Here is a 27,325-nt window from a genome sequence, read left to right as displayed (position 1 = left end):
ATTCCATTCACAACAAGACTGTACCATAACCAACTTTCACTTCCCCAAACAGATACTTAGCAAAAGCTGGCTCATGAGTTTTAAATGTGCTAACTTCAACTCTCAAACATTTAATAATTCCTTGTTGCTGCATTTAAATACAACCGTTGGGCTGTAACGGTATAAAGTTGTACTTGGGTGTTCTGAAATACATTTTTAAATTAATGCTGCCGGCTAGAACCCTTGCTTCCCTCACCTATATCCTATGTTTGTACGTTTCATTTCTGTACTGTATTAGTAATTCTTGCTCACTGAGGAGAAACTAGAAATTACAAAAACAATGGGGGTTGGGAGGTCAGGAAGTAAAGGAAGCTAGATGTGGTAGCATACGATTGTAGTCTCGGTTCATGGGAGGCTGAGACAGGAGGATCAAGAGTTCAAGGCCAGTCTGGGCCTTATAATGCCTGCGTCTTCGGAAAACACAAATGAACACCCAAAGATAAAAAGCTTTTAAAAAGGCAAAGAATCACTTGTACTCAGTTCCCCTAAAAACCAACACTGGTACTATGGGAGGCGCATATCTTTTCTAAGCACTGTTCCATGTATATAACTAAAATGACCTCATCGATCTTCTTACATCATTTTTTGTAGTGTTAGGGCCTTGCAAGTGCTAAGCAAGCACTTTATCATTGAGCTACACCCCCAGTCCTATGTCAACATCAACACTCTCTGTTTTCAAAAGACATGGTCTCACTATGTAGCCCAGGCTATCCAGTCTGCCCCCATGCCTGGCCATACTGCCATTTTTAAAGATTTATTTATTTATGTATACAGTGTTTTGCCTGCCTGCATGCCTGCAGGCCAGAAGAGGGCACCAGATCTCATTACAGATGGTTGTGAGCCACCGTGTGGTTGCTGGGAATTGAACTCAGGGCCTCTGGTAGAGCAGACAGTGCTCTTAACCCCTGAGCTATCTCTCCAGCCCCCATACTGCCATTTTTAATTATGTCAGTGATTGCACGGCCCACAGCTCATTTACCCGTCACCCTGTTGCTGATGATGTCAGTGATTGCACGGCCCACAGCTCGTTTACCCGTCACCCTGTTGCTGACTCTTCACGTCGTTCCTGACTTGTCACTGCTCTCTATACGTGGCATTACAATGAACATCTTAGTACCACGTGTCTAACAACACATTCTTTTCAATTTTATCCTATGCATATTTACAAATGAATCTTTTCCAAAATATTGAGGACACATAATACCATGCATAGGCCAGGCCTGGGGTGTTCAATAAGGTGTCTGAGGGGACAGCATTGAGATATCTGCGGACAAAGGAGGGCCCGGCCAGACACCCAGATGTGGAGTGACATGCTTTTCTGAATTGACTTGGGCCCCAAAAAGCTGTAGGACCTCCCTGAAGTGGCTGCATTGCCAAGGACCTTGAGGAGTCCTGTTATAGAGCAAGACTGGCCATTATACAGCCCAGACCGGCCTTGAACTCTTGGTGCTCCTGTCTCAGTCTCCCTTGTGCTGGGATGACAAGTGTGCACCGTCAGCCTCCGTGTGCTGAAATCACACGTGTGCACCGCCATGCCTGATCTTGTTTATCTTCTGACTGCCCTCCTCCTCCATGCCCTGGTTTTGTAATTTCCAGTGTCTCCTCAGGTAACAAACCTGATCGCCCTCCAGCTCTAACATTCACATAACCTCTGACTCCGAGATTTTCCTTCAGACCTCGGATTCTGACTCGCACTAACTGTGCAGGTGGAAGGAGGCGCTAGGAAGTGTGGACACGGGATAGTCACGCACCCATTCCTTTCCTCCAAAGTCTCAGTATGCCTTCTAGATGACAGGTCCTCTGCTACGTGTTAGGAATAAGTCACATGGCAGCATTGGCACCAAGGAGCTCTCGTGGCGGGGCTTCACAACCTTCTCCAGGTATGTGGGGGGCTGGAGCGATGACTCTGCATGTAGTTAAGAGCTCTGGCTTCTCTTCCAGAGGACCTCGGTTTGATTCCCAACACAACTCACAGCCGTCTGTAACTCTAGTTCCGAGGGATCCTATGCCTTCTTTTGGCCTCCTCAGGCACTGCACACGTGTGATACACAGATGAACACACAGGCAAAACACCCATAGACATAAGACTAAAAGATGGGAGAAAAAAATTTGGTATTGGTTGAATGTTGAGAATACTCTAGAACAACTTGTAAATGAAGTACTTTATGTATCTTGTCTTCAGCAGTGTGTGTGTGTGCACGAGTGTGTGTGAGTGTGTGCAGACCTGTGCACCAGTGCAAGAGCAATGGAGCTGGAGTTACTGACGACTGCAATCCTCCATGTGGACACTGCACGAGCTCAGACCCTCTGAAAGAATGCAGCGCGCTCTTAACCACCGAGCCCCCTTTCTGCCCCAAATTTAACTTTGCCTGTTTCCTTTCACATTTCTTTTTTCTGAGACAGGGTTTCTCTGGGTAGCTTTACAGACCAGGCTGGCCTCGAACTCGCAGAGATCCACCCGCCTCTGCCTCCAGAGTGCTGGGATTAAAGGCGTGCATGACCAACGCCCGGCTTCTTCCACGTTTTAAAGCTGCTACCAGGAATTGCTCTTATCACGTGTGTAGTTCACATTGTATTTCTGTTGAACATCACAGGCCAGGGCACAGTGGTTCTCAAGAGTGTAATCTGGGGAAGGTGCTCCACAGCTGCTGAGGGGAAGGCTTCTGGGTGGGGATGACAGTGACAGTCACATCCCTGCTGCCTTCCCAGCGTAAGCGCAATCTGAAGTTCCACAGTGGGACTATGAGTCTCCTGGGGGATGCAGGGTCACTTGACAGCTTGGCAAGTGTGGTGAGTTTCCTCTAGAAGGCTGGGGGGAGTGCATCGCAGGGTCTCACTGCCTCCATCTTCTGACACAGCAGCTCTTTCTTCCTCGTGGTGTACCCCTGCTTAGCCAGCACCCCACTCTCCAGCCCAGCCAAGGCGAGGCCACCTGCTGAGTCCCCGGTCAACAGGGCTTCCCCAGAGCTGTGAGCACCCATTGGGCTCTCTCCATAATGGAGGCCCTCGGGTGTAGCACTCAGGCCCGTCACCTAATCTACGAGTTAGCAGAACCCTGGAGTGGACCCCCCAGGCAGGAGTCCTACAGCCCACAGCCAGGCTAACCAGCTGCCTACAGGTTGCCTTTCAAAGAAATCAAAAGCCCTGGCCGTGACTCCAGAGCAGAAACCGAATAAAGGTGACCTAATGGAGCTGAGGCAGCGGCGTGTGAAGCCAGCAGCACTCGGTCTCGAAGGGCTGCAGTTAAGGCGCCACGATGGTGGATGGTGGGCAGCGTGGCCGCGCTGGATACCCGGTGCTGCACAGCGGGTCCCGGAGAGAAGCATGAGCTGAGGGGCCTCTCTCCTGGACAGACCTGGCCAGACTTTCACGAGGAGGAAGGTCTAGAAGCAAGGCCAGGGAGAAGGGTTTCGCCCACCGTGGAGCCCTGCTGTGACCACCTTTTCAGGCGCATAGATTGTCCTGTCACTTTCGAAGGCCCTGAGCCAGGAAGACAGAAGAAAAGCAGGTCTCATTGCCAAGGTCGTGCTTGGAGTGAGAGGCGCCCGGCTAACAGTCTTTGCGAGCCCGTCACAGCCCCTTCAGCGCAGGGCTGTTTATATAAGGGGCGGGTCGTGAGAGAGATGCAGGACAGCTTGGTTCCAGGAGCTGGCTCAGCCAGAGAAAGCTGATTCCACTGCTCTCCCAGGGCAGGGCTCTGCAGCAATAAACTCTGGGAGAAAGGAGGTGGGCCCCACCCAACTGGGCACATCTGTAACCCAAGAGGCCAACTGCTCGCCTGCTGAGGGGAGGAGTTCCCAGGGACGCTACCTCTGGGCTCCACGGAAGTGTTCAACATTAATCCTTTAGAGTCAGACCACTGTCTACCTAGGGAACAAAAGGAACATAGCCTGAAGCCACTGAGAGATCGAGTGCGTGCGTGCGTGTGTGCGTGCGTGCGTGCGTGTGTGTGTGTGTGTGTGTGTGTGTGTCTATGAAGCCATATCCATGGGCATGGGACAGTGTGTGTGTTTTTCTCTATGAAGTGATATCCACGGGGCAGTGTGTGTGTGTGTGTGTGTGTGTGTTTTTCTCTATGAAGTGATATCCATGGGGCAGTGTGTGTGTGTGTGTGTGTGTGTGTGTGTGTGTGTGTGTGTGTGTGTGTTTCTCTATGAAGCCCTACAAATTTCCCTTAAAAAAAAAAGCATCCAGTTTGCAGGACCACAAGTGAGCAGAGAAACCTCAAGAGTTCATTTGTCTTGTCCTGTGGCCTTGCCAGTTCCTGTGTTAGATGCTGGGGTCATGTCAGTGTGTGTCACAGAGGCAGTGACAGTAAATGCAAGCTCACTCTTGTAATGCCAGAAGCACTCTAGAAGCTGAGGTAGGAAATGTTGAGTTCAAGGCCAGCCTAGGCTACATACCAAGGCACTATCTCAAAAAACCCCAAGCAAGTTAAATGAAACACTGTTGAGTACAGCTTTTCTTCAGTGTACTCCTACTTTCTGCGCCTGGATGGTCTTCCAGGCGAGACCTACCCTAAGAGCCCTTTATAACAACGGTCACAGACAAAGGTCACCACTTCCTGTCTTTGAATCCCAATAGAACTTCCGATTTGTTTATCCTAGTTGACTAATTGACACAGCCTTTTGTTATTTACACCGGGTGCTTCACTTTGAGACAGGGTTTTATGGAGGCCAAAAAGGCCTGAAACCTACTACGTTAGCCGAGGCTGACCTTGAACTTCTGACCCCCCAGTCTCCACCAGCTGGAGTTACACGCTAGCATCACCACACCATTTATGTGGTACTTGGGACCAAACTCAGGGCTTTGGACTTGTGAGGGAGGCACTGAAGAGCAGCAGCCTGGTGATTTAGTGTCGTTTACTCAAGTCTGGAGGAGGAAGTGCTCTTTGCCCTGAACAGTGAGGCATCCTTGTTGAGCCAATGTGAAATGATGATACATAAGTAATAGACGAGGGAGGGACTGGTGGTACCTCTAAAGTAGTCATTAGCAAATCCTCTTATTTGGGAGGACAAGGGAGTTCAGCAGAATTCTTTGCTCTAGTTAAATCTGATGTCGAATGTCAGCATAGATTTCAGGGGTATTAATCCCATTATCAGAGCAGTCTGCCTTCTGAATTAGCTCAAGTTCTTGTCGAAAATCAATGGACTCCAGGCTATTTCAGGACTTCGAGCTGCCTTGTGGCCCCAATACCATTCTCTCTTGATTTCTATAGGATTTTGTTAAGTCTTAAAATTTTTCTTTTTCAAAATTAGTGGTTTTAGAGCCTATGAAATTAAAAAAAATAGGTTGCTTAATCTCTATGAAAGTGTTTCTCAACCTTCCTAATACTGCAACCATTTAACACAGGTCCTCATGTTGTGGTGACCTCCAACCATAAAATTATTTTCATTGCTACTTCATAATTGCAGTTTTGCTACTGTTATGAATTGTAATGTAAGTATCTGTGAAAGGGTCATTCAACCCCCCAAAAGGGGTTGTGATCCACAGGTTAAGAACCACTGCTATAAAATCAGAGCTCTTGAGGCGGTGCATAGAATTTACACACCAATCTAGGGAAAAATTGATGCTGTAACGATAAACGGCACACTTACTGAAAGTAAAACTAAGTATTTATTGTAGAAATTATTCACAAGATACCAAACAAGTAACCCAGATGAGCCCAGTAGTTTTCCGCCACCGAACAGGAAGCCAAAAGCAGGAAAGAGACCAAGACTTCCGTTGTTCAGTCTTTTATACCTTCCTCGTACCGTCCCTAGGTGGGCCTGGCTAGTGACGTAGTTCACCTGGCTAGTGACGTAGTTCACCGCCTACGTCCGTATATGTCTTTAGTCATGCCTAAAGTGGGTGTGGTTAGCAGTGTGGTACACCGCTCTTTTATTACCTCATCTGTGTGCGCCTCTAATAAGTCACATGGTTAATGGTGGCATTGTTATCCTCCTACAAAAAATAACTTTTTTTTTAAAGACGGGACATCACTAACTGGTGCCTAGACCAGCCTGGAACTTCGACCCACCTGCCTCTTCTTCCCAAGCGCTGGGACTAAAGCCGTGTGCCACCACGTCCCTCATAAAAATAGCTGTCTCAATGACTGAAACTTCTAATCTTTAATTTGCTCAGCACATAGGAAGGTTTTACACATTTTCATTTGTTATTTGTACTAATTAAGAGCGAACACACACACACACACACACATACACACAAGTGTTAAGAGACTTTAAGTCTAGAAAGGAACCAGGATCTGTCGTACAGGCCTGTAATACCCAGTTACCCAGGAGGCTAAGCAGAGGGATGGAAAGTTGGAGGCTACAGAGTGAGTTCAAGGCCAGGCTGGGTAACTCAGTAAAACAAAGTGTAAATAAAGAATGTGCCTAGGACATTCGAGGAGGCCCTGGACCAAGCTCTAGTACTGGGAAGAAATGAAACTGTTGGCATTCACAACCAACATGAAGTCGCACATAAATTCAGAGATTTCTCAAGAGATGCACACCTTTATGTTTTTTGTTTTTTAAATTGTTCTCATTAAAAACAACTTAATCCCTGGATGGTATAAGACACAAAGTCCTTGAAAAGAAAAAAAGAAAAGATGGTGGGCGCTGGATAAGCGAACACACTCACCACCCTTGAACTAAGTCACACAGCTTCAAGTGGCAAATCTTGTGCTTAGTGTATCTTACCACAATTCAGTAAAAATGAAGAGAGGAAGAGGGCGCGAGCGAGGGATGGATGGGGAACGAGGAGGAGGAGGAGGAGGAAGGAGGAGGAGGAGGAGGAGGGGAAGGAGGGAGAGGAGGAGGAGGAGGAGGAGGGGAAGAAGGGAGAGGAGGAGGAGGAGGGGAAGGAAGGGGGAGCCCAGCAGAGCAAGAGCACGGGTCAGAAGTGCCGAGCAGAGCGGGGCTGGAATGGAGGGAGCTTTTGTTAGCACTGGCGTCTCTCTGAGATATATTCACAAACGTTCTCCCCCGGTCTTTACGCCTTACACACAAAGCAGAGCAGACAAGTGTGGACCCTGGGCTCCAAAGCCACGCCAGCTGACCTGGTGACCCTCCACAAGTGCAAGCAACAGACAAATGCCACAACTCAGAGAGAGAGAGCAAGAGGACAAGGGGATAGTGAGGTGGGAAGGGCAGCCTAGAATGAGGCCGTCATTAGTTCCCAGATGATGAGGTTGAAGGTGGAGGGTAGGATGGATGCAAGCCCCCCCCATCAAAATCACCATAGCGCCTCAGGCAGCTGACCAATCAATCACCACAGCGCCTCAGGCAGCTGACCAATCAATCACCACAGCGCCTCAGGCAGCTGACCAATCAATCACCACAGCGCCTCAGGCAGCTGACCAATCACCATAGCACCTCCCTGCAGCTGACCAATCAATCACCACCGCGCCTCCCGCAGCTGACCAATCAATCCCCACAGCACCTCCCGCAGCTGACCAATCAATCCCCCAGCTGACCAATCACCACAGCGCCTCAGGCAGCTGACCAATCAATCACCACAGTGCCTCCCGCAACATTCATTCATGCAAACATTAAGGAAGCCAGGGAAAGAGGAAGGCAGCAGAGAGGAGTCTTTCCCGCTGGCAAGGATGACTTGATTGTTGGGGCATGGGATCATAACATGGTAAAGCCAAAATACAAAGTACCAGAAAGAACCCCAACCCCACCCCACCCCCGTGCCGAGAGGAGCCCACTCCGGCTTCTAAAGTCTGCAACAAGTTAAAGAAGTCTTCCTTGGACATATTCTGGAACGCGCCACGCGCAGCGGTCGCTGCTCCAGATCCCTTCCCTTTACCGTGGTGGTCTACACGCTGCGTTAGCAGGATCCAGAGTGAGAACCATGGCCCGGGCTCTGAGTGAGCTGGGACACCCACGCGGGAACAGAGCAGCTCTGGATGAGGGTCGTGTTGCTTACACATAGGAAAAGTCAGGGGAGGGACGAGGTCAGTGGAGGAGGGCACAACAGACGTGGTTTGGGGCAGTAACTTAGCACACATTGGGGCAGTTCTAGGCAGATCTGCTTCCTGGTTGTGACGTGGGGACAGTAGTGTAGTCTGAGCAGTACGATCCTCCGCTGAGGTCAAGGAGCCAGTGGGGAGACTGGGAGCAGATGGTGGGAGTTGCCTCGGCCAGGCCCTAGCTAGCTCTGAGTACCCAGGGAGCTGTGCAGCTGGAGTGCGTGGGCCAGCTCAGAGTGGAGGCCTCAGATTTTCCCAGCAGTTCAGCGAGGGTGGGGGCAGGGGAGTGGCCAGGACATGTGTTACATTTAACATGGTAGAGGCTGAGCCAATTGCCTACCACCTGCTGAGAGACTCGCAGAGAGGGAGGAAATTCGGTGACATGCTGACAGTACTGTCGCAGCTACTTCCAGACCGGTGAGCGGTCTCTCAGGTGCCTGGAAGGTACCCAAGCAGGCTGGTCACCCCAGCCTTCCCCTTATCTACGCCATGGGCTTAGTCTACATACGTGCAAGAGAAAGGACACTGGGCCAGAGTCAAGTGGAGGGTTCTAGTCCCAGTCTGCCAAGGACTTGCTGAACTGGGCAACCGTCTCTGGGCATCAGTGACCCCACTGGTGAAACAGTTGTCGTGTCCGTATCCACGGGTGGAGCAAAAACACTGAAGAAAGCACGGGCACATTATTCTGTCCCTTTCCTGGGACGCATGCAACGTGCAGGGCCCTCTCCACGCTGCTTTAGCAGCCATGGTACTTTAGTCAGTCACGGGACACTTCAGTCACACGGAAGTCTCAGTTCCTGCATGGCAGTGGCTAGGGCACTTAGCCTATGTCCTGTCTTCTCGTCGGTCTTAGTTAGGGTTACTGCTGCCATGATGAAACACTAAGACCAAAAATAACTTGGGGGGAAAAAGGGTTTATTTCACTCACAGTTCCTAATCAAGGTTCATTATAAAAGGCAGTGAGGGCAGGATCCTGGAGGCAGGAGCTGATGCAGAGGCCATGGAGGGGAGCTGCCTACTGGCTTGTTCCTCACGGCTTGTTCTGCCTGCTTTCTTATGGAACCCAGGACCACCAGCCCAGGGACGGCCCCACCCACCACGGGCTGGGTCCTCTCCCACCAATCAGCAATTTAACAAATGCCCTACGGGCTTGCCTACAGCCTGCTTTTACGGGGGCATTTCCTCATCTGAGGCTGCCTGTTCTCTGATGACTCTGGCTTCTGTCAACTTGACATAAAGCTAGCCGGCGCATCATCTTTGAGTAAAACAGCCCCCAGAGCTGGTGCGGGGGTTAAGTGAGATGGTACAGGTAAGGGGAGATTTGGCTTACTGTCGCCCCTTTGATACCTTGGGCTGTCCTGACGCCTTTTACCTTTCAGGAAAGCTGGGTGGAATCCGCCACGCCCAGCCATCCTCACTGTCAAAGGCTGAAAGGCCTATAGGGTCCACCCTCGGTGACCTGGCAGCCTTTGCATCCTAACACTCAGCTTCGACCCATGTTAGTCCCCATGCGACGTCAGCTCTCTTTGGCCAAGCGGGGGAGTAGGCGTAATGCCAGGGGAGCAGAGCACTAGGAGAGCCGGTGGCAACCGTGCCAGACACAGGTGTGGGTCCAGCCAGCTTCCAGCCTGGCTCTGGGGAAGTGAGCAGGCCACGCACACCGTGAGATGTGGCTTATCCCCCCCCCCCCCCCGGGGAACAGGGCACCCTCATCCTTCTCCCAAGGCGACTGAGTTGGTGCCGGCACTCCTGGCTCTTCCTCCATCACGCCTAGGAAGGAGGCTGGGGCTGGAGGATCCTGACTCTCAGGAGGACGGGGCTGCATCTGAGAGGAGGAAACTGGACTTCCTGCTCTAGGCAACATGGGGTCCCTGGGGATGCTGAGCGGAGGAGGAGGAGGAGGAGGAGGAGGAGGAGGACACTGGAAGTAGAATTCTGGAAAGATGGAACATCTGAGGAGGGGAGCAGACGGCCCGAGTGCTGCTACTGCCAGGTCGGCCAGCGTGCTGACAAAACCACCCGGGGACGAAGTCTGGCTGCCATCACCCAGCTTCCTCCCAGAGGTCTGCGGTCCCTTAGCCTCCAGAGACCCCCCAAGATTTCTCTTTTAAAATTATTTTATTTTTTATTTTATTCACATTAATTTACATCTGTATGAGGGTGTGAGATCTCCTGGAACTGGAGTTACAGACAGGTGTGAGCTGCCATGTGGGTGCTGGGAATTGAACCCAGGTCTTCTGGAGGAGTAACCAGTGCTCTTAATCACTGAGCATCTCTCCAGCCCCTCCTCCGAAGATTTCTAAACTATCCCCAAAGTTGTCAGCACTTCCCTCTCCTACACAAACCTTCCAGAACATCTAAGGGAAAAAATACGGAAGAGGCCCTGATGTGAGGAGAAGGGAAGAGAACCTTCCACACAGCTAAGATTGCAGTTCCCAAACTGCCCGGGTCCCCTGGGATCAAATTCTGCCCAAAGGCTGGGACAGAGAACAGAGATGAGGTGGAGGCAGACCTTTAGGGCCAAACTGCTGAGATTCTGGTCTGGTCTCTAACGTGCTCTCCTGATGGAAAGAGAGGTCAAGCAGGATATGTGTGAATGACAAGCTAACTCCTCCCTTCCCTCCCTTCTTTCTGTACTCGGAGTGGTCTTTCCCCTATTGTTATGCGGTTCTATTTTCTTCTCTCTCTCTCTCTCTCTCTCTCTCTCTCTCTCTCTCTCTCTCTCTCTCTCTCTCTCTCTCTCTCTCTGTGTGTGTTTTGAGACAAGGTCTCACTATATAGTCCTGGCTATCCTAGAACTCACTCCGTACACCAGGCTGGCCTTGAACTCACAGAGATCCACCTGCTCCTGCCTCAAGAGTGCTGGGGTTAAAAGTGCGTGGCACCATGCCCAACTCTGTTCTAAATGGGTTGAGGTCTTTCCAGGCTTTAAAGTTCTTTGCCTCGCAAATGTCTGGTGCAAAAGGAAAAACAAAAGATGAGGCTGAAGAGAAGGCATGGATGGAATGGGCAGAGCCCAGCTCCTTACCGGCCTCCCCTTGAAGTGAGAGTCTTAGCTACCCAGGAGTTCGAGTCTCCTTGCCTGGGGCTGGGAAGCAGCTGAGTGTGGGTCAGACCCAGGCAAGCAATTCTAGGCAGCAAAAGCACTGGGATTGGGCTGGAGATGGCTCAGAGGTCAAGAGCACTGGCTGCTCTTCCAGAGGTCCTGAGTTCAATTCCCAGCAACCACATGGTGGCTCACAACCATCTGTAATGAGATATGGCGCCTTCTTATGGTGTGCAGCCAAATATGCAAGTAGAACATGTATACATAATAAATAAATCTTTAAAAAAAAAGCACTGGGGTTGTAGAACAGGGTTCAGGCAAAGCTACTATTACCATCTGCACAGACAAGGGAGCCCAGCAAAGGACACAAAGGCCATCTGAGTTCTTGCCAGGGTTACCGTCTGAACCGGGAACTTGGGGACGTCACCTCCCCAATGCTCCCCTTTGTCCCACTACAGAGTTCACAACCACATGAATACCACTAACATCCCAGTAATCACGGTGCCAAGTAAATGGCGGCTCTGAACGCTGCTGCCCTGGGCTCCACACCCTCGCTGGCTGGCTCTCTGCGGCCCACGGGGGACCCGCGTGTTCCATACCTCTGCACCACTGGCGTGTGCGGTCTTGCGTCCCGCTGCCTCACATGACTGCCCACACTGCACCGCTGTCTGCGGTCCCGTCAGCACATTGTCCCACACTCCCCACTCTGCAGGTGGCTTCTGCAGATCGGCCTAGAGCTTCACTTCTGTCAGATGATCTGTTCACACGCCCTGTCGATGCCTGTAAGTGTCTAGAAGCGAATCTGGGCATTGAAAGTCCCGCCGTCCACCACAGTGGCCAAAACACAACTGGACACATCTAACCCACCGTTCCTTGCGGTACAGCCGTGTGCCTGAAACTCGAGCGGGAGTGAGATCCACCCTCACCCCCACGGGCACAACCTGTAAACTCTCCCTGCAATCCTCCACGGTCTCTTCAGTAACTTCAGCCGGATACAGACCCCTGGAGAGGGGGTCTGCACATGGCTGAGTCCAAGCTCCTGAATGGCTGCCTGGAGCTGAACCTGCCTGCCACCTGGCCCTGGACATGAACAGAAAATGAGTGTTTCTTATGTTATGCCCCTGAGAGTTGGTTAGACAGTAGTTGGATTATCCTAACCCACGTTTAGTCGAGGTCTCCTGAACCAAACTGAAAGGGGGAAGACTACAAAATGCAGAGTCCTCCTATAAGTGATCTGCACCCACACACTCAGGCAGTACAGCCCCCGTACCGGGACTTCTGCACAAGGCCGCCATCCTTGTCCTAGCTCCTGCCAGCCCTGCCTCCAAAAGTGAAGAGCCGCAGCTGGAGAGCCTGGTTCTACAAGTCTGTAGCAAGCACTCTGAGACACAAAGCTGAAGTGCAGGGAGGGGCTGCCTCCTCCCCAGCCAGGCACCAACACTCGCTCCTGATGTGTGTGTGAGACCTTTCAAGCTTGCCGTTTCTCCAAGGCAGTCCACGTCACCCCAGGAAGCTTCCAGAGGTGCCCGAGCACATTCCTCTCAAAGTGCCCGAACACACCAGGTCCAGTTCCTTCCTGGTCACCGTAGGCTAGGACCAAACAGTTCTGCCCAAAGATCACACTTGAGCAGAAAGAAGAAACAGAAAGAGAACAGAGAAGAGGGTCTTCCGATTGGTCCTTCAGTGACCTAGGCCCTCAGTGCTGCAACTCAGGTGCAATCCTGAGACCATCAGTGTAGACATCAGCTAAGAGCTTGGCAGAAATGCAGTGTCACACCTAAGCCTATATTTGAACGAGGACACGGAGTGGTTCGAGCACAGCTGAGAACTGGCTCCATCAGGTCCTTAGCAAGTGACGCTCAATGGCAGACCAGGCTGTTGGCGGAGATAAGGGCTGCCCAAGGGAGTGGAAGCTGAGCACATCGGCCTTTGAAGTGGAGGAGCAGCCCCTCACCATTTTCCACACCCAGTGCTCGCTGGAATTCATTCACAACGATTCCCCTGCTCTAGTGACTGGGAAAACAGAAACTATTGAGCTGTTTCTTCTCCTAAGGCTCTCGTTGTTTTGTAAGGAAGGTGAGATTAAACAAATGGCTGATAAGATGACAGACTAAGACAAGGGATTTGAAGACAAGGTAGGTTGACGTGGTCAAAGGAGGTCTTGCTGGCGGTTACGTGACTCGGGGCCTAAGTGCTCAGGGGTCCACTCTTAAAGATGTGGGAAGGGAGTCCTGGAGAAGACAGAATGGGGGGGGCAGGCTCTGAGGTGGCAGTGGTGGGTGTGCGGTGTGTACCGGAGACAGTACAGGAAGCAGATCTGTCTGGAAGGGCACACAAACCCTCACATGGGGTCAGGCAGGAGTTTAGACTTCATTCTGAAAAGACAGCAGGTCTTTCAGGATGCGTATGTACAGGACCATGGCTTCTGTCTGAAAGGGAGAACCATGATTGGCAGATAGCCTGAAGCTGCCCAGTGGGGAGCTGGGAGGTCAGAGCCGCACAGCTGTTCTGAGGGAGGTCTGAGAGGGAGAACCAGCTCTCTTTGTGTTGGACCCATGATGTCCAGCCAGGCTTGTGAGATTCCATCTTGACTCTCTTGTCATACCTCAGGGGCTCCTAACAGCTGGCCTGATGGCTCCAAAGCTGTGCTGACACTGGCTTTGATGATTTCCTCCCTGGTAACCAAGGTTGATCTCAGCCCACGGGAGTCTTCTGTTATTGTCCTCAGGAATCTCCTTCAGGCAAGGGCTTCTGCAGTCTCTCCACACTGGGAGAAGTAGGGGGAAAGTGGACCCCGATGGGGAAAGAGAAAGCCCAGAGAGGAAATAAAAGCTGGGTGAGTTGCCCGGGGAAGCCTTGTAAAGCAGCCCACGCAAAGAGCCACGCCCTCCCGCCCGCCCACCTGCCTTCCCAGCTGGGCTCTGCTCAGAGGCAGTCCTGTAGGGAAAAGTGTGTCTGCCAGGGAACAGGGAAACACCACAGGGAAAATGCCCCTGAACATCTGGGTGCCTTCCAGCCCACCCTGCAGGATGGCTAGGGGTCCCCCCAGGCAGGTAGCTGCCCTGCCTTGTGGTTGACCCAGTGGTAGGAGCGGCTGTCCACTTAGGGTGAGGTGTGGGAGGAGACAGAGGACAAGGGAAATTGTGACGGTTGCAGTGAGATCTCTGGCACCTGCCATCAGGCCTGTGTGGACCCCAGACCTTAGTGACACAACAGTGTACCTGCAGTACAACTTCCAAGCACTGTACCCGCCTAATGCAGGAGGAATCTAAGTCACTCAACAGATATTCTCTCTGCACCCCCAAAAGAACTAAACAACACAGCACAATGCAACATGCGTTAGCTCTAGACAAGAGGTCCGCTGCTGCCTGGATACTCTACCAGCCTGAAAACAGGGTTCTGCATCAGGGTCTCACTATGGAGCCCTGGATGGGATTGGAAATCTTCGTGGTCAAAAATACGCAAGAGAGGAAAAGCTGTCTGTAGTACGGGGATGTGTCTAGAATGCAGGGAGACCTGGGGAGAAGGCTGTGCCCTCAAGACACAAGAGGCAGTCTTCCGGCGGGAGACGACGGCTCAGGGACGGAGAGAGGGAGAAGGGATGAGGAGGAAGGGGTGGGGCTGGGTGAGGGGAGAACATGGGGAAAGGTTCAGAGAGCAGCTGGGTTTGGAACACGGGACGGCAGATGTACAAGTATCACAAGGTAGGACACTTAGAAGGGTCACCCACAGAGGTCACCACCTGGACAGCCATTACCTCCAGGCAGCCGATAGCCCGGCCTCCACTCCTCAGCCTGACCCAGACACCATGACCAGCCCCAGCTAGGGAGGGCAGATGTTAGTCAATGGAGTAGGTTGGTGAGATGCAGATGCCCCTGTCAGGCCAGAAGAGGGAGAGGAGGGAGAGGCCACCATTAGCCTGTTGTACGACAGACAGAGAGAGCATGGCCAAGAGATGGTGGTAGGTAGTTATTTTCCCCCGGGAGAGGAAGAAGGATCTGCTGAAGGCATCGGCCCTTTCCCAGTATGCACTAAGAACTGATGATACAATAGATGCAATCCACAGATTGAGCCCCCACACGGGTTTCTTAGAACTGTGGCCTCTGGCCCAGGCCCTCTGCTTTCGTTGCGCTTCTAGTGAACAACCCAGGAGGAAGAAGTGTGAAGAGACAGCGTCCACTGAACACACACAGGGGGCTCTCCCCACCCTTCCCCTGGGGAGCCCTCTTCCTATGGCCCTACGTTGAGAAGTAATGCACTAGGAAACCCAAGACAAAAGAAGCCTGTCTCACTGCGGAGGGAGACAGGCTGGCCTTCACAGAGGTGCCCTTGGGAGACACAGTGGGAAGAATGGCCAGTTTGTCACACACAGAGCCACCTCTGCAACATCTCCCCGCCAGCCCAGACACCAGCCACATGCTTCCTGTTTGACTTTTTCTTTTTTTCTTTTGTATATCTGAATGTCATCCATTTAGCCTCCAGACCCCCCTTACCACTTCCCCCATCCTCCAGCATTCCAGCAAGGCTGAACTGGCCACTCTGTTCTGCCAGGCAACAGATGAATTAGCAGACAGAGCCAGGCCTTAGCTGCTTTGAAAGCTGTCCCTTGGTCAACCCAGGAACATTCGCTCATCAAAGCTCCAGAGATGTCCAAGACCCTTCTGTTGGAAACTGTTCCCCGAGTCCAGCTGGACAGGCACTTGCAGAAACCTGGAGTTCCTTCATTCCCCAGATAGTCTACATCCACATCCCATAATAGGAATGCTCGCTGGCTGCCCCAAGCTTGGTGGGGAGGGTCTCCTGTGCTTTGTCCCTTAAAACATTTCATAGCCACAGAGTCAGGCTCTGAAGAGACAACCTGTAGACACAACTGCAGGGAGTTCCTAGGCCTAGAGTCAACAAGCAGTAAGGGGTTGGGAAGAGGCCCGGAGCCAAGTAAATCTGCCTGGCACCGTCTGGGCTTCTGCCATCCCACTCTGGACATCAGGGATGTGGCATCAGGAATCGCACAAGCCCTCAGCCACCCGAATGTCATCCAGCAGTAGTGGGTCTCTGAGGAGGTCCCTGGCCCCAGCTAAACGCAGGCCACAACAGAGGCAGCTTAGTTCTTCCATAACTCCTACCACAGTCCCACTTGCCCCTAACCCTAACCCTTGGGTCCAGGGACTGCAGAGCCTAAAGTCGCCCGGCTGCAGGCTGGTTGATGAGGAGTGGAGTTGATGTGGTTTACATGTCTCAGAAAGACAAACCAACCTTTCTCCCCCTAGCAAGGCCCACGACTCAAGCTGCCATCCCATATCCTAGCTGTCCCATATGCATAGTCCCATGAGAGTCAAAGCCAACTGTTGCCCTCATCTGGAGCCGGTAAGCACGTGATGTCAAGGTCTCTGGGCCTCCAGCAGGAAGCAGCCTGCAAGGATGGGATGGATGTCCCAGCACGCAGGCCCACGTGGGCAGTCTACACTGTGGGTCCTCACCATGGCAACACTCCTACCATTCTCGGATCTTGCCACTAGCCGATGGCTCCCACTTAAACCAGGGCTGTCAGCCTGCCTCTTCTCCTGGAGTCCTCAGTGTCACAGAGTGCCAGGCATTCAACGGGCACTCCTCAGGAGGTATCAGGAGAAATATGAAATGTCCTCTGGCAGGATGGGAGTGAACTGATCACAGATGAAACTTAAGGGTTCACACACACTCACTCACACACACACTCACACACACTCACACACACACACACACACACTCACTCACTCACCTGGCTACCACCAAAGAGCTTCCTTCCCTTCATCCTCCAGCCCGGAGGTGTGCTCTCTCTGCTTATGCCCTTCTTCACCAACTCTCCTCCAAAGAGGGGTGGGTGGGGCCCAGTGGAGACCAACTGAATTTTCTAGGTCAACCCTGCGCCTGAACCGAGGAGGGAGCTGCATGGGGCGGCAACTGCATTCCAAGGCCTCCCTGACGTGACACCCACACACCCCAGCATGACACCTTACACCAGGAAAACAAGGTGTGCGGCTCCAAGCAGGCACAGGTGGTGTGCGCTGACTCAGACGGGCATGGCTCTCGGTGGAGCTGGGTTTGTTATTCAATAAGAGGGAGGTGATGCGTGCCCAGTGCCAGGCAGCAGTGGAGCCCACGAGAGAGAGACCGCTCTGGAAGGCCTTCCTAGAAGCTCGCGAGAGTTCGGCTCCTGGCACAGTCAAGGGAATGGACTCCCCACCGCCACCTCCACCACTAGCAGCCTTATCAGCACCGATGGTGAGGCACCAGGAGTCCTGCCCTCCTCACTGATATAAGAAATATCCCAACTGGAATGAACTAGAAGCTGGGACAAGTCTAATTGGCAACTGGTGCCAATTTGGGGAAGGTTTTTTGTTTTGTTTTTTTATTTATATTTTTTCTATTTTTCCACGTGTGTATATATCATGTGCGTAGGCACGAATATGTGTGGATGTGAACACATGTGAACACGAGGTTGATGCTAGCTTTTCCATTTTATTCAACGAGGCAGGGTCTCTCAAACTCAGAGCTTGCTAGTCCTGCTAACCAGCTTGCTCTGGGGATCCTTTCTCTGCTCTCCAAGGCTGTAATTACAGGTGAGCAGCTATGCTAACTTGCTTGACGTGGGTTTCTGGGTATTAGAGCACTGGCAGAACAAGTTCTTTAGCCACTGAGCTGCCTTCCCAGACCCCTGGTGCTATGATTTTTGGACAAGTTCAAAGTCAGCCATGGGGTCTACTTTCTTCATTTACCAAATAAGGGTGTGGAGATGGAGCAGACGGCGGCCAATCAGGTTTACCTGGAAGGTCCTTTGCTAAGTGACGGGGAGTGACATCCTGAAGACACCTGGCTTTGTCCTTTTAGAGATTCTGAGATGTACTGGCTCATGATGGAGTGACAATGTCTGTCACAGACTAGGTAAGGAAGAATGTGTGATCAATGAACGCTGTCTGTTGTGGGCATGTTAGGACAATGTGTGCATGTAACTCGAGTGCCAGCTACTTATAACCCTTTCTTTATCTCTAAAGGCCTCTAACTACAAAGCACAGTTCTTCCCATTCCTTAGTGACCACGGTTAATACCAGTTCTATGAAAACTAGGTGCCGGTCACAGTGGGATAGTCACACGTAGATAATGTCTTCAGCTGAGAAACAGCCTCTGCAGCCCTGAAGGACTTGGGGTGCAGGCAGCACCCATTCCCGAGTGTCCTCACTCACAAAACTTCCCCTAGAAGTTTAAACCCAGTGAACAGCCTATGCTGATCCTGGAAGACGAAAGACGCTATAATTTCTGTTACGATTTTCCTGCCTAAGAAAACTTCCTGAACGTGAGTTAGTAATTCCAGCCTGACCCCAAGCAAGAGCCAAGGGAGCAACAAAGGGCAGAAATGGTTTTGGATTTCCCAAGGCACAGCAGAGACGCTGATCTGATTGGACCTGGCATCTGGCAGAAACAGGATATGGCTGAACTCCCTGCACCTAAGAGGTGGGTACCTAGATCCAGCATGCACAGGCCTCCAAAGAGGAGCTCACTGGTTTCTATGGAGACGCCTAGGTGCAGGGACAGCTGCACAACTCTGGGATGTCTCAGAGGCACCCTTAGGCTCTTTGCACCCAGAGACTTAGCCTGGCCAGAAAGTTCTCCCGAGAGCATGACTCTGGACGTGGTTCTCAAGCCTCAGCCATCTTCTAGGTCTTATTTCCCCTTCTCACAGATGCGTAAGAACCCGCTCCTACACTGCCCTCTCCTGCTGCACCCTTTCCATGGGTTCCAAGTCAGGTTCTAAGCCCCTCTGGACCTGAGAAGCCCCACCTGTATAAGGGTGTTCCTACACGCACAGGGAGCTGCGAGCCTCACGTACCTGGGATGGGGTGGGACGCTCAGCTTTTTTTCAAGACCTCCGGCAGACCACAGTAACTCAAAGGCAAAAACTCAGTGGTAAGCGCTCCACCTTGAGCTGACCTGCGGGGACCATGTCACTCAGGGCCTTCCTCTCCTCCCATTCCCCCACAGCCATCCCTCCGCCCTACAGTCTCCCCCAGGCAGGACCTGCCAGCAGAAAGAGATAGGCTAGAGTTCACTTAGGGCCCCAGAGTCACAGGAAACTGCAGCCAGCTCCCAGTAGAAGGGAACTGCCAGGAACCAGAGAAATCCTCTAAACCCTCTGCCCCCCCCCACGCCACCCCCCCAATGCCTCTCTCCAAGGGAAAGGAAAAGCTGTGGACCAATAACTACTGTAAAACAACAACAACAGTGTTTTCCTTACAGCGAGGCTGGGAGGAAGTGGGTTTGTAATTAAACTTTGGAGATAAGAGTGTTTCTCTAGGGAATCCTTCACACCCTGACCTGCCTCTCAATGTAAGATCAGACCACATTATCTGGTCAAAGTGAAATCCATCTTAAGGGCACAGGAAGAAGCCTACACCCCCAGGTGGTGAGGACATCCCTGGCTATTTCCTCCCAGAGTTAAGCTTTGCAGGGCTGCTTCTGCCTCCCTCTCTAAGACCCCCACACTTGCTCTTTGAAGGACTTTCTTTACATGGAATCTATCATTTCATTCTGTTATCCTGGGAGGCAGGTCTTTGTAATGACTTCATTTTAAGAGAGGAAAACAGGGCCCAGAGAGGTTACCAGAACTAATCAGAGGGCAAATAATCAGTGAGGCTTGCTGGAGCTTGGTTTTTGGAACCAAATCATCTCAGTCCTGGATGCTGCTCGGCCTACCCACCGTGCCCCTACCCAACTCAGTACCGCTTCATCAGGACCAGAGCTTCGCGGCCACAGGCTTCCTTCGCCAGCGCTCAGCTCATGGGCTTTAGTATGTGAACACAAGATTCCAGTTTGACAAGATAATTTGGGTAGGTCCCTGGGGTTAGTTATAATGTGATCTAAGTGGTTACATTCCATAGGAACGGGATAGAAGGATGGTTCAGGAAAGTGAGGTAATGCAACTGAAATCATTATTTTCATAATCTCTCTCTTACTTGATGCACATTTTACATATACACACACCACACATTATATCACACACACCACACATTATATCACACACACCATATATCACACACACCACACACATGTATACACACACCACACCCATGTATACACACACCACACATATCACACACCACACATATCACACACACCACACATATCACACACACCATATATCACACACACCACATATCACACACACCATATATCACACACACCACATATCACACACACCATATATCACACACACGACATATCACACACACCATATATCACACACACCACACATATCACACACACCACACCACATATCACACACACCACACCCATGTATACACACATCACACATATCACACACACCACACACATGTATACACACACCACACACATGTATACACACCACACATATCACACACACCACACATATCACACACACCATATATCACACACACCACATATCACACACACCATATATCACACACACCACATATCACACACACCATATATCACACACACGACATATCACACACACCATATATCACACACACCACACATATCACACACACCACACCACATATCACACACACCACACACATGTATACACACATCACACATATCACACACACCACACACATGTATACACACACCACACACATGTATACACACCACACATATCACACACACCATATATCACACACACCACACCCAGTATACACACACCATATATCACACACACCATATATCACACACACCACACCCATGTATACACACACCACACATATCACACACACCATATATCACACACCACACCCATGTATACACACACCACACATATCACATATACTACATACACACCACACCATACATATCACACACAAACACCTCAGCAACCACCTCCCCAGGCTTCTATCCTGCTGCTTCTCATCTAGACTCAGTCATTTCCTAGGGCTCACTGGCCAGCCAATCTAGCAGGGTCATCAAGGTCAAGATTTCAGTTAGAGACTTTGTCTCAAAATAAATAAGGTGAAGAGGGAATGAGGAAGACACTCAATGTCAACTTCTGGCCTGAACACACATGTGTTCATATACACATACACACGTGTTCAATGAAAGACTTATCTCAGAGCAACACAGTGGAAAGTGATAGGATAGGACATCTTACACCCAATGTCTTCCTCTAGCCTCTGCATACCTGAACACAGGTGCATGCACCACACACACCCACACACACCCACACTCATGCACACGCTGGGGGGGAGCACGACGACACACTCTGATTCTAAAACTGCAGTGATCCATGAATCCCCTAAATAATATCATAAGAGCCCCCAGCACATCATTCCAGAGCTAAATATTAATGATTTGGGGATTATAGCTTTGTTCATCCATCATTAACCAGGCTATTCAAGCCCTGGAAACTGAGTGCGGCCCTGTGCTGGGTGTACAGGTGCAAAGTGCAAAGACAGATGAATAAGGAACAGATATAAAAGCTCTTCAAAGCAGTTTTAGCCCTTAGAGCAAATAAGTAGACCCAGGCAGTTCTTTCGATTGCCTTCCAAGGGGTTCAGGGGACGCTCAAGGGCTCTTCCTGGCTCTGATCAAATATTGACCCAGTTGCACTCACTGCCAGGGGTCCCTCTCAGGGGCCAACAGCACATGAGCCGATGTTTGCAGAGAGAAATTACAGCAGCCCAGTGCCTGGCAGACCAGGTTGTGAAACAGCCCCCAATGGAGCCAAGGCCCGGAAGCCTTCCTGTCCTCCTTCGGTGGAGCTAGGTCACAGGGGAGACGTGTCAAATGAAAAGATGGCTTTAAAAGGGCATTTGTGGCCCCTTGTCTGCCTCCTGCTTAAACTGACTACATCCCCAAGCAGACCCTTTATAACTAACCATACACATGTGGCCATGAGACCGTACCCTGATCAGCTCCCTGTGGGTTCCTCTCCTGCTTGCAGAGGGCTGAGAAGTAAGCTACTCTTAGAAGAAAAAGCCCTTGCCTTCCCCGTTTCCACCTTGACGTCTAAAATGATCTTGACTACCTCTGTGGCGTCTAACCTGGCTTGTGGAGGGGCTCTGGGACAGCCGTTCCAATGGGCATGCTCAGTCGATGGTTGTTGGGGACAGAACCAAGCCATCAAACATGGTGGAGGTTACCTTTACCTTCAAAGTCATCTTGTCAGGCCAGCAACCCCAATAAATAAGAAAGAAATGACCATGAGGAAATAATTAATGCCACAAAGATGAAAAGGGATGCCCCTGGAACTCATCCTGTGCAAATAGCTGCTACATCGCATTGCTTAGGGACAATGACAAAAGAATCTGTACATGTACTGAGTGGAAGCAAAAATTCCTTAAAGAGAGATGGGCAGGGGTCTCAAGTAGCCCAGGTTGCCCTCTAACTATGTAGCTGAGGACGACCTTGAATTCCTTATCTCAAGAGCTGGCATTATAGATATGTGACGGGAAGTCCTGTGTATATGTCAATAAAGCACTGTTGGCCAATATGGAAGCAAGATAGGTGGGACTAGGAGTCCAGGAGGATTCTGGAAAAGAGAGACACAGAGAGCCACGATGTTGCCGCCATAGGGGTAAAAGGTCCGGACCCTTTCTCTGGTAAGAGAAATACTTAGATTAACAATTATGGGTTAAATACTTAAGTCAGAGATAGCCAGTAAGAAACAAGCAAATGGCCAACAGCTTCATAATTAATACACGCCTCCTGTGTGTTATTTGGGGACTGCAACTGTGGCAGAGCCCAGGCGGATGGCAAGGAAGGCTACACTCTACAGACATGTGCTACCATGCCTGACTTAAAAGTATCTTTGGGGCCAGGTAAATGTGCTTGCTGCCAAGCCTGAGGACCTGAGTTCAATCCCACATAGTGGACAGAGAAAACCAACTCCCTCGAGTTCCCCTCTACATGTGGCATACATATGCCCCACTGCAAATAATAAACAAGTATCTTTGATCTGAAACTAACCAAACATGTGGATGTAGAACTTGTACACGCAGGGCTGGGGGATGACCCACTCAGACAGGCCTGGCCACAAGCACAGTCATCCCAGGACCATGGCCAGCACGCCACAGAGCTGCTCCATGTTGTGTCCCTTCTAACAGTGATAGGAGGAAGTGAGTTCTCAAGCAGGGGTGGGGGGTGGAGGGAGGGCGGGGGGGGAGGGCAGCATTCCTTTCTTGTGAGACTCTATAACTTGGGAGGGGGTGGGACCAGAATAGAAATTCTGATTTGGAAGGTTCCCCAGGCCTCTAGACTCCTTCCAACTCATCAATGAGCCCTTTCAGGGTATATCATTTCCTGTCCACACACACTGTACCCATTGATGGGGTGTGGGCAAAGCCCACCAGTGTATCCTGGAGAGACCAAAGGACACCTCAGGATGGAGACGAGAAGAGGCAGGCGGCAGGAGCTACAGTGCTTCCTCCCCATGTGTTCCCACAGACAGGGACACATTCAACCCCACACCGTTGACCCCGAAGGACCCACTACCTGGGAAACTGGTTTTTTAAAAGGCTTGTCCCATAAGTGGAGTGACGAGGGTCGTGACAGAAAAGCAGGTAATAAAGCACAAACACATAGGCCTGAATCGGCCTCTCCAAGACGGCCCACCGCTAAGCGGGGAAAGGGAAGGACTGGCCGCTGGTTGCCAAGGGCTAAGAACGAACGTCTCTTCTTTGTGTTCTTGTGGATCTGAATCACACTCAAATCCTAAGGAAGAGTATCTCACCTTTCCCTTCCAGATAGAGGAAGGGTGCCACCCATTCACAATGGTACACAAGAGTGCCACCCCCCACCCTGCTGGGGCTCAGGTCTATGCTCCGATACCCTCTACCTATGGGCATTCTGACTGGTCCATAGAAGGTATCCTTGAAACAGGGAGACAGACGGTCAGTTTGGAACAGGGAGACAGTCAGTGTCTCCAGTGTTGGTATGATATGAAACTCAAGAGCTACTGCCAGCTAAGTTCTTCAGTGTGTGAGTACAGGGGCCAAGGACAGTATTGGAGAGACGCAGAGACAAGTCAGGGGGAGCTGAGCCTAGCTTAGGCTTTGTGGAAGACACATGGCCCCAGCGTCCTTCTCACCATCTGGTCAAGGGCATGAGTTTCTCGTATATTCTTGTCTAAGCCAGTGTGAGCATAAAACACTTTGTCACCCAAAGACCCTAAAATGAATCAGTCAGTACCAAAGGGCTTTGTTTAATTGTACTATGTGGCTATGTACTACTGTGGTGCTGAAGGAACAAGCCTATATGAATTAGAGACACACACTATATGAATTAGAGACACACGCTTACCATCTACATGTACGAACTAGGTGCAAGCATCTTGTCTGGGTAGACAGGCAGACCCAGTGGTGTGCCCAGCATGCAGATCTACAAATTGCTTGTTTTCTTTAGGTCTTTTCCATGTGTTTGTTTTTCTTACCAGCCATGATCAGTGGCTTGTGTCTCATCATGGATGCTTACAGATAAGTCTGCTCAGGCACAGAGGACCACAAGTGCCCTCTGCCCTCCCCGTGGCTTCCACCCAAGGCCACGGGAGACCGACAAAGCATGCCTGTGAAGGACCATTGTGGAAAGCAACAAAGCCTCGAGTGTCTGCCTGCAGCTGCCAAGACAGCAACAAGCCTGGCTGCTATGGGGATTCCCTCATCCACCCCTCCATGGCACACTGGATTCTGGCCCCTAGGTCTCTCCAGGGCTCTCTGGTAGAACGTGGACACAAAAGACAGGAGCCCATTGGAGTCCCAGGCCACCACGGGCTCTGGCAAACTCACCTGCAGGTCAAAGAACTTGCTGTACCTCCGGTAGATGGTCTGGGAGGTGGAGTCAGACCAGGTCACGTTGATAATATACACCTGCGGGGAGAAGAGACGAGCAGGTGAGCGAGACTGGGCTCTAAGGCGGGTGGGGCATTGTCTAATAATATTGCTGCAGGAGTACCACAGCCAAGACTGTTCTTTTTCTCGTCTGTCACCCGAGCCTGGCTCACTGTCAGGTACTATGTGGACGCTAACTACAGCGCATGTCAACACACACACACACACACACACACACACACACACACACGCACACACTCCATATACCCAAAGAAGCATTCACTAAAATGATAATGAAGATTCTCTTTGTATAGGGTTAAAACAAATGTCTTAAATGTCATTTTTGCTAACATGCCTTGTAGATGAACATAAAATTGAGGTCATTACATTTTTTAAAAAATAGCTCATTTCGGGGAGGGTCTAGGCCCTGCCCTGGATGAAATGACAGACTATGGACACCCCCATGGATGGCCTCACCCTCCCTGGGGAAATGAGGGGATATTGGAGGGGTTGGTGGGAGGGTGTGGGAGGAGGGGAGGGAAAGGGAAAGGAACCTGGAATTGATATGTGAAGCAACCTTGTTTCTAATTTAAATTTAAAAATAAAAATTTTAAAAAATAGCTGATTTCCACTAGTCCTCAAACTTCAGCGTGAGTGAGCGTTTATGAGGGCTCTTCCCAAATCGCAGGTCCACGAGCCTCATACTTTGAAATTCTACATGGGCAGACCTGGGCTTGAGAGACTGGAAGATCAAGGCCACAGACAAAACCAGGTCACTCTGGTACAGCCCAGCGCTCACTCTGAACGCTTCAGGATATAAACATTTCAGAGATGTGTGGCTCAACTCAGCCTCCCGACAACAAGGCTCACTGCCCTTCGCAGAGAAAGAACGCACGCAGGAAGGCTTGAGGCTTGCCACATCCACCAAGAAAGCTGGCGGGTCTGGCTTCGCAAGAAGCGACTTCATAGACAACACGGAGCGGAACACATGTAGCCCTCTCCTTGGGTGCCTCACAGGGCGAGCACAGCAGGCCCAGGATATCTCCTGGTAAGCTACACAGGACGGCAGCTTCAGGCCACCATGGAAGGCTACCTGGTCCAGGGGGTCTCTGGGAAAGGAGAGAAAGCTCCTTGTCCATACAATGTGGCTTGTTATTCCAGTGCTAAACCTCAGTCAGGGGCCCAGACTGCACACACACACCCCACAGCAAGGCTATGACCTCCCCTGGCACGAATGGGACACAAGGGGGGCGACCTCTGGAGAGGCTCCAAGGCTCCCACATCTGAATGTCCAACAGAACCATTCCAGAGCTGTAGAAATTCGGGTTCCCGGGCCACTGGTGCAGGATTCAGATACCATAGATCTGTAAGGTTCTTCTAGTGAAAACCTCATAGTCAGAGAAGCCAGGGCCTGGGCTAAAGGGAGGAGGAACTTCAGCAAAGAGAAGCATTTAGACCCTGGGGTCAGAATAGTGCAGCCCCCCAGCCGGAGAGACCGGAACTTGCAAGCAGAAGTACAGATGAAGCCCGGCGCTCAGTCAGGGATACTTTCTCTGAATCCCATTCCTCGCCCCTCCCGTGTGACGTCACAGAGTCAGTGTGGAGGTTCACATGAGAACGGGCAGGTGCCATAGGCTCACACATTTGATTGCTCTGGTCTTCACTTGGTGGAGCTGTTTGGGAGAGACAGGAGGTGTGACCCTTGTTGGGGAAGGTGTGTCACCAGGGGTGGACCTTGAGGTCTCAGATGCTCACACCACTCCCAGGGTGTCTCACTTCCCGCGATGAAGGAGCGATGTCTCAGCAGTGGCTCTGACTGCCTTCTCTACGCCAACATCATACACTCTGACTCTCTGAAACCGTGTGCCCAGTTAAATGCTTTCTTTTATACGGTGCCTTGGTCATGGTGTCTTAACACAGAAATAGGAAAGTAACTGAGGCAGTGAGCTTCATGGCGTGGGTGGTGCTCTGAGTGACAACTGAGGAAAGGGCCATAAAGCCAGGAATCAGGAGGGATGTCACCACCCAGAGATGGAGTATTGATGAGTAGAAGTCCTAATTAAAAAAAGCATTAAATAAAAGGCCAGCCCTACTTATATGAGCTCAAAATAAACCGCTTGCTTAGTACTAAATATAAACTGGGCACAGTGGTAACACATTTGTCCAGCATATTTGAAGTCTTGGGCTCTAGTCTCAGCAGTGAAACATATTTTTTTAAGCCAGGTACAGTGGTGGGCACTGATAACTCTAGTACTTGGGAGGTGGAGGCAGGAGAAGCAAGAGTTCAAGGTCATCTTCACCCATATAGGGAGTTCAAGGTCAGCCTGAGCTACATGAGACCCTGTCTGAGAAAACAATGAACACAATAAATATATGGATTGACACAGGCAGATAGGTATATGGGTATTATGCCTTATGTAAACATTGATCTCATATAATAAATCACAAAATCTT

General features: G+C 50.9%; 1 protein-coding gene across 4 annotated transcripts in view; it reads right to left on the bottom strand.

Annotated features, from left to right (window-relative positions):
• The window catches only part of Sh3pxd2a (SH3 and PX domains 2A), a 204,255-nt gene that overhangs the window by 134,214 nt on the left and 42,716 nt on the right, over positions 1-27,325 (bottom strand). For all 4 annotated transcript variants that reach the window (XM_005063487.4, XM_005063488.4, XM_013113282.3 and 1 more), the window contains exon 2: positions 24,830-24,910. In XM_005063487.4, the coding sequence (XP_005063544.1) occupies positions 24,830-24,910 (81 nt within the window). The remainder of the gene's footprint in view (positions 1-24,829; positions 24,911-27,325) is intronic.

This window comes from Mesocricetus auratus, unplaced genomic scaffold, assembly GCF_017639785.1.
Source record: "Mesocricetus auratus isolate SY011 unplaced genomic scaffold, BCM_Maur_2.0 Super-Scaffold_4256, whole genome shotgun sequence".
In the NCBI taxonomy this organism is placed as follows: domain Eukaryota; kingdom Metazoa; phylum Chordata; class Mammalia; order Rodentia; family Cricetidae; genus Mesocricetus; species Mesocricetus auratus.
Note: the sequence above shows the minus strand (reverse complement) of the source record. Positions and strands in the feature narration are given on the sequence as shown.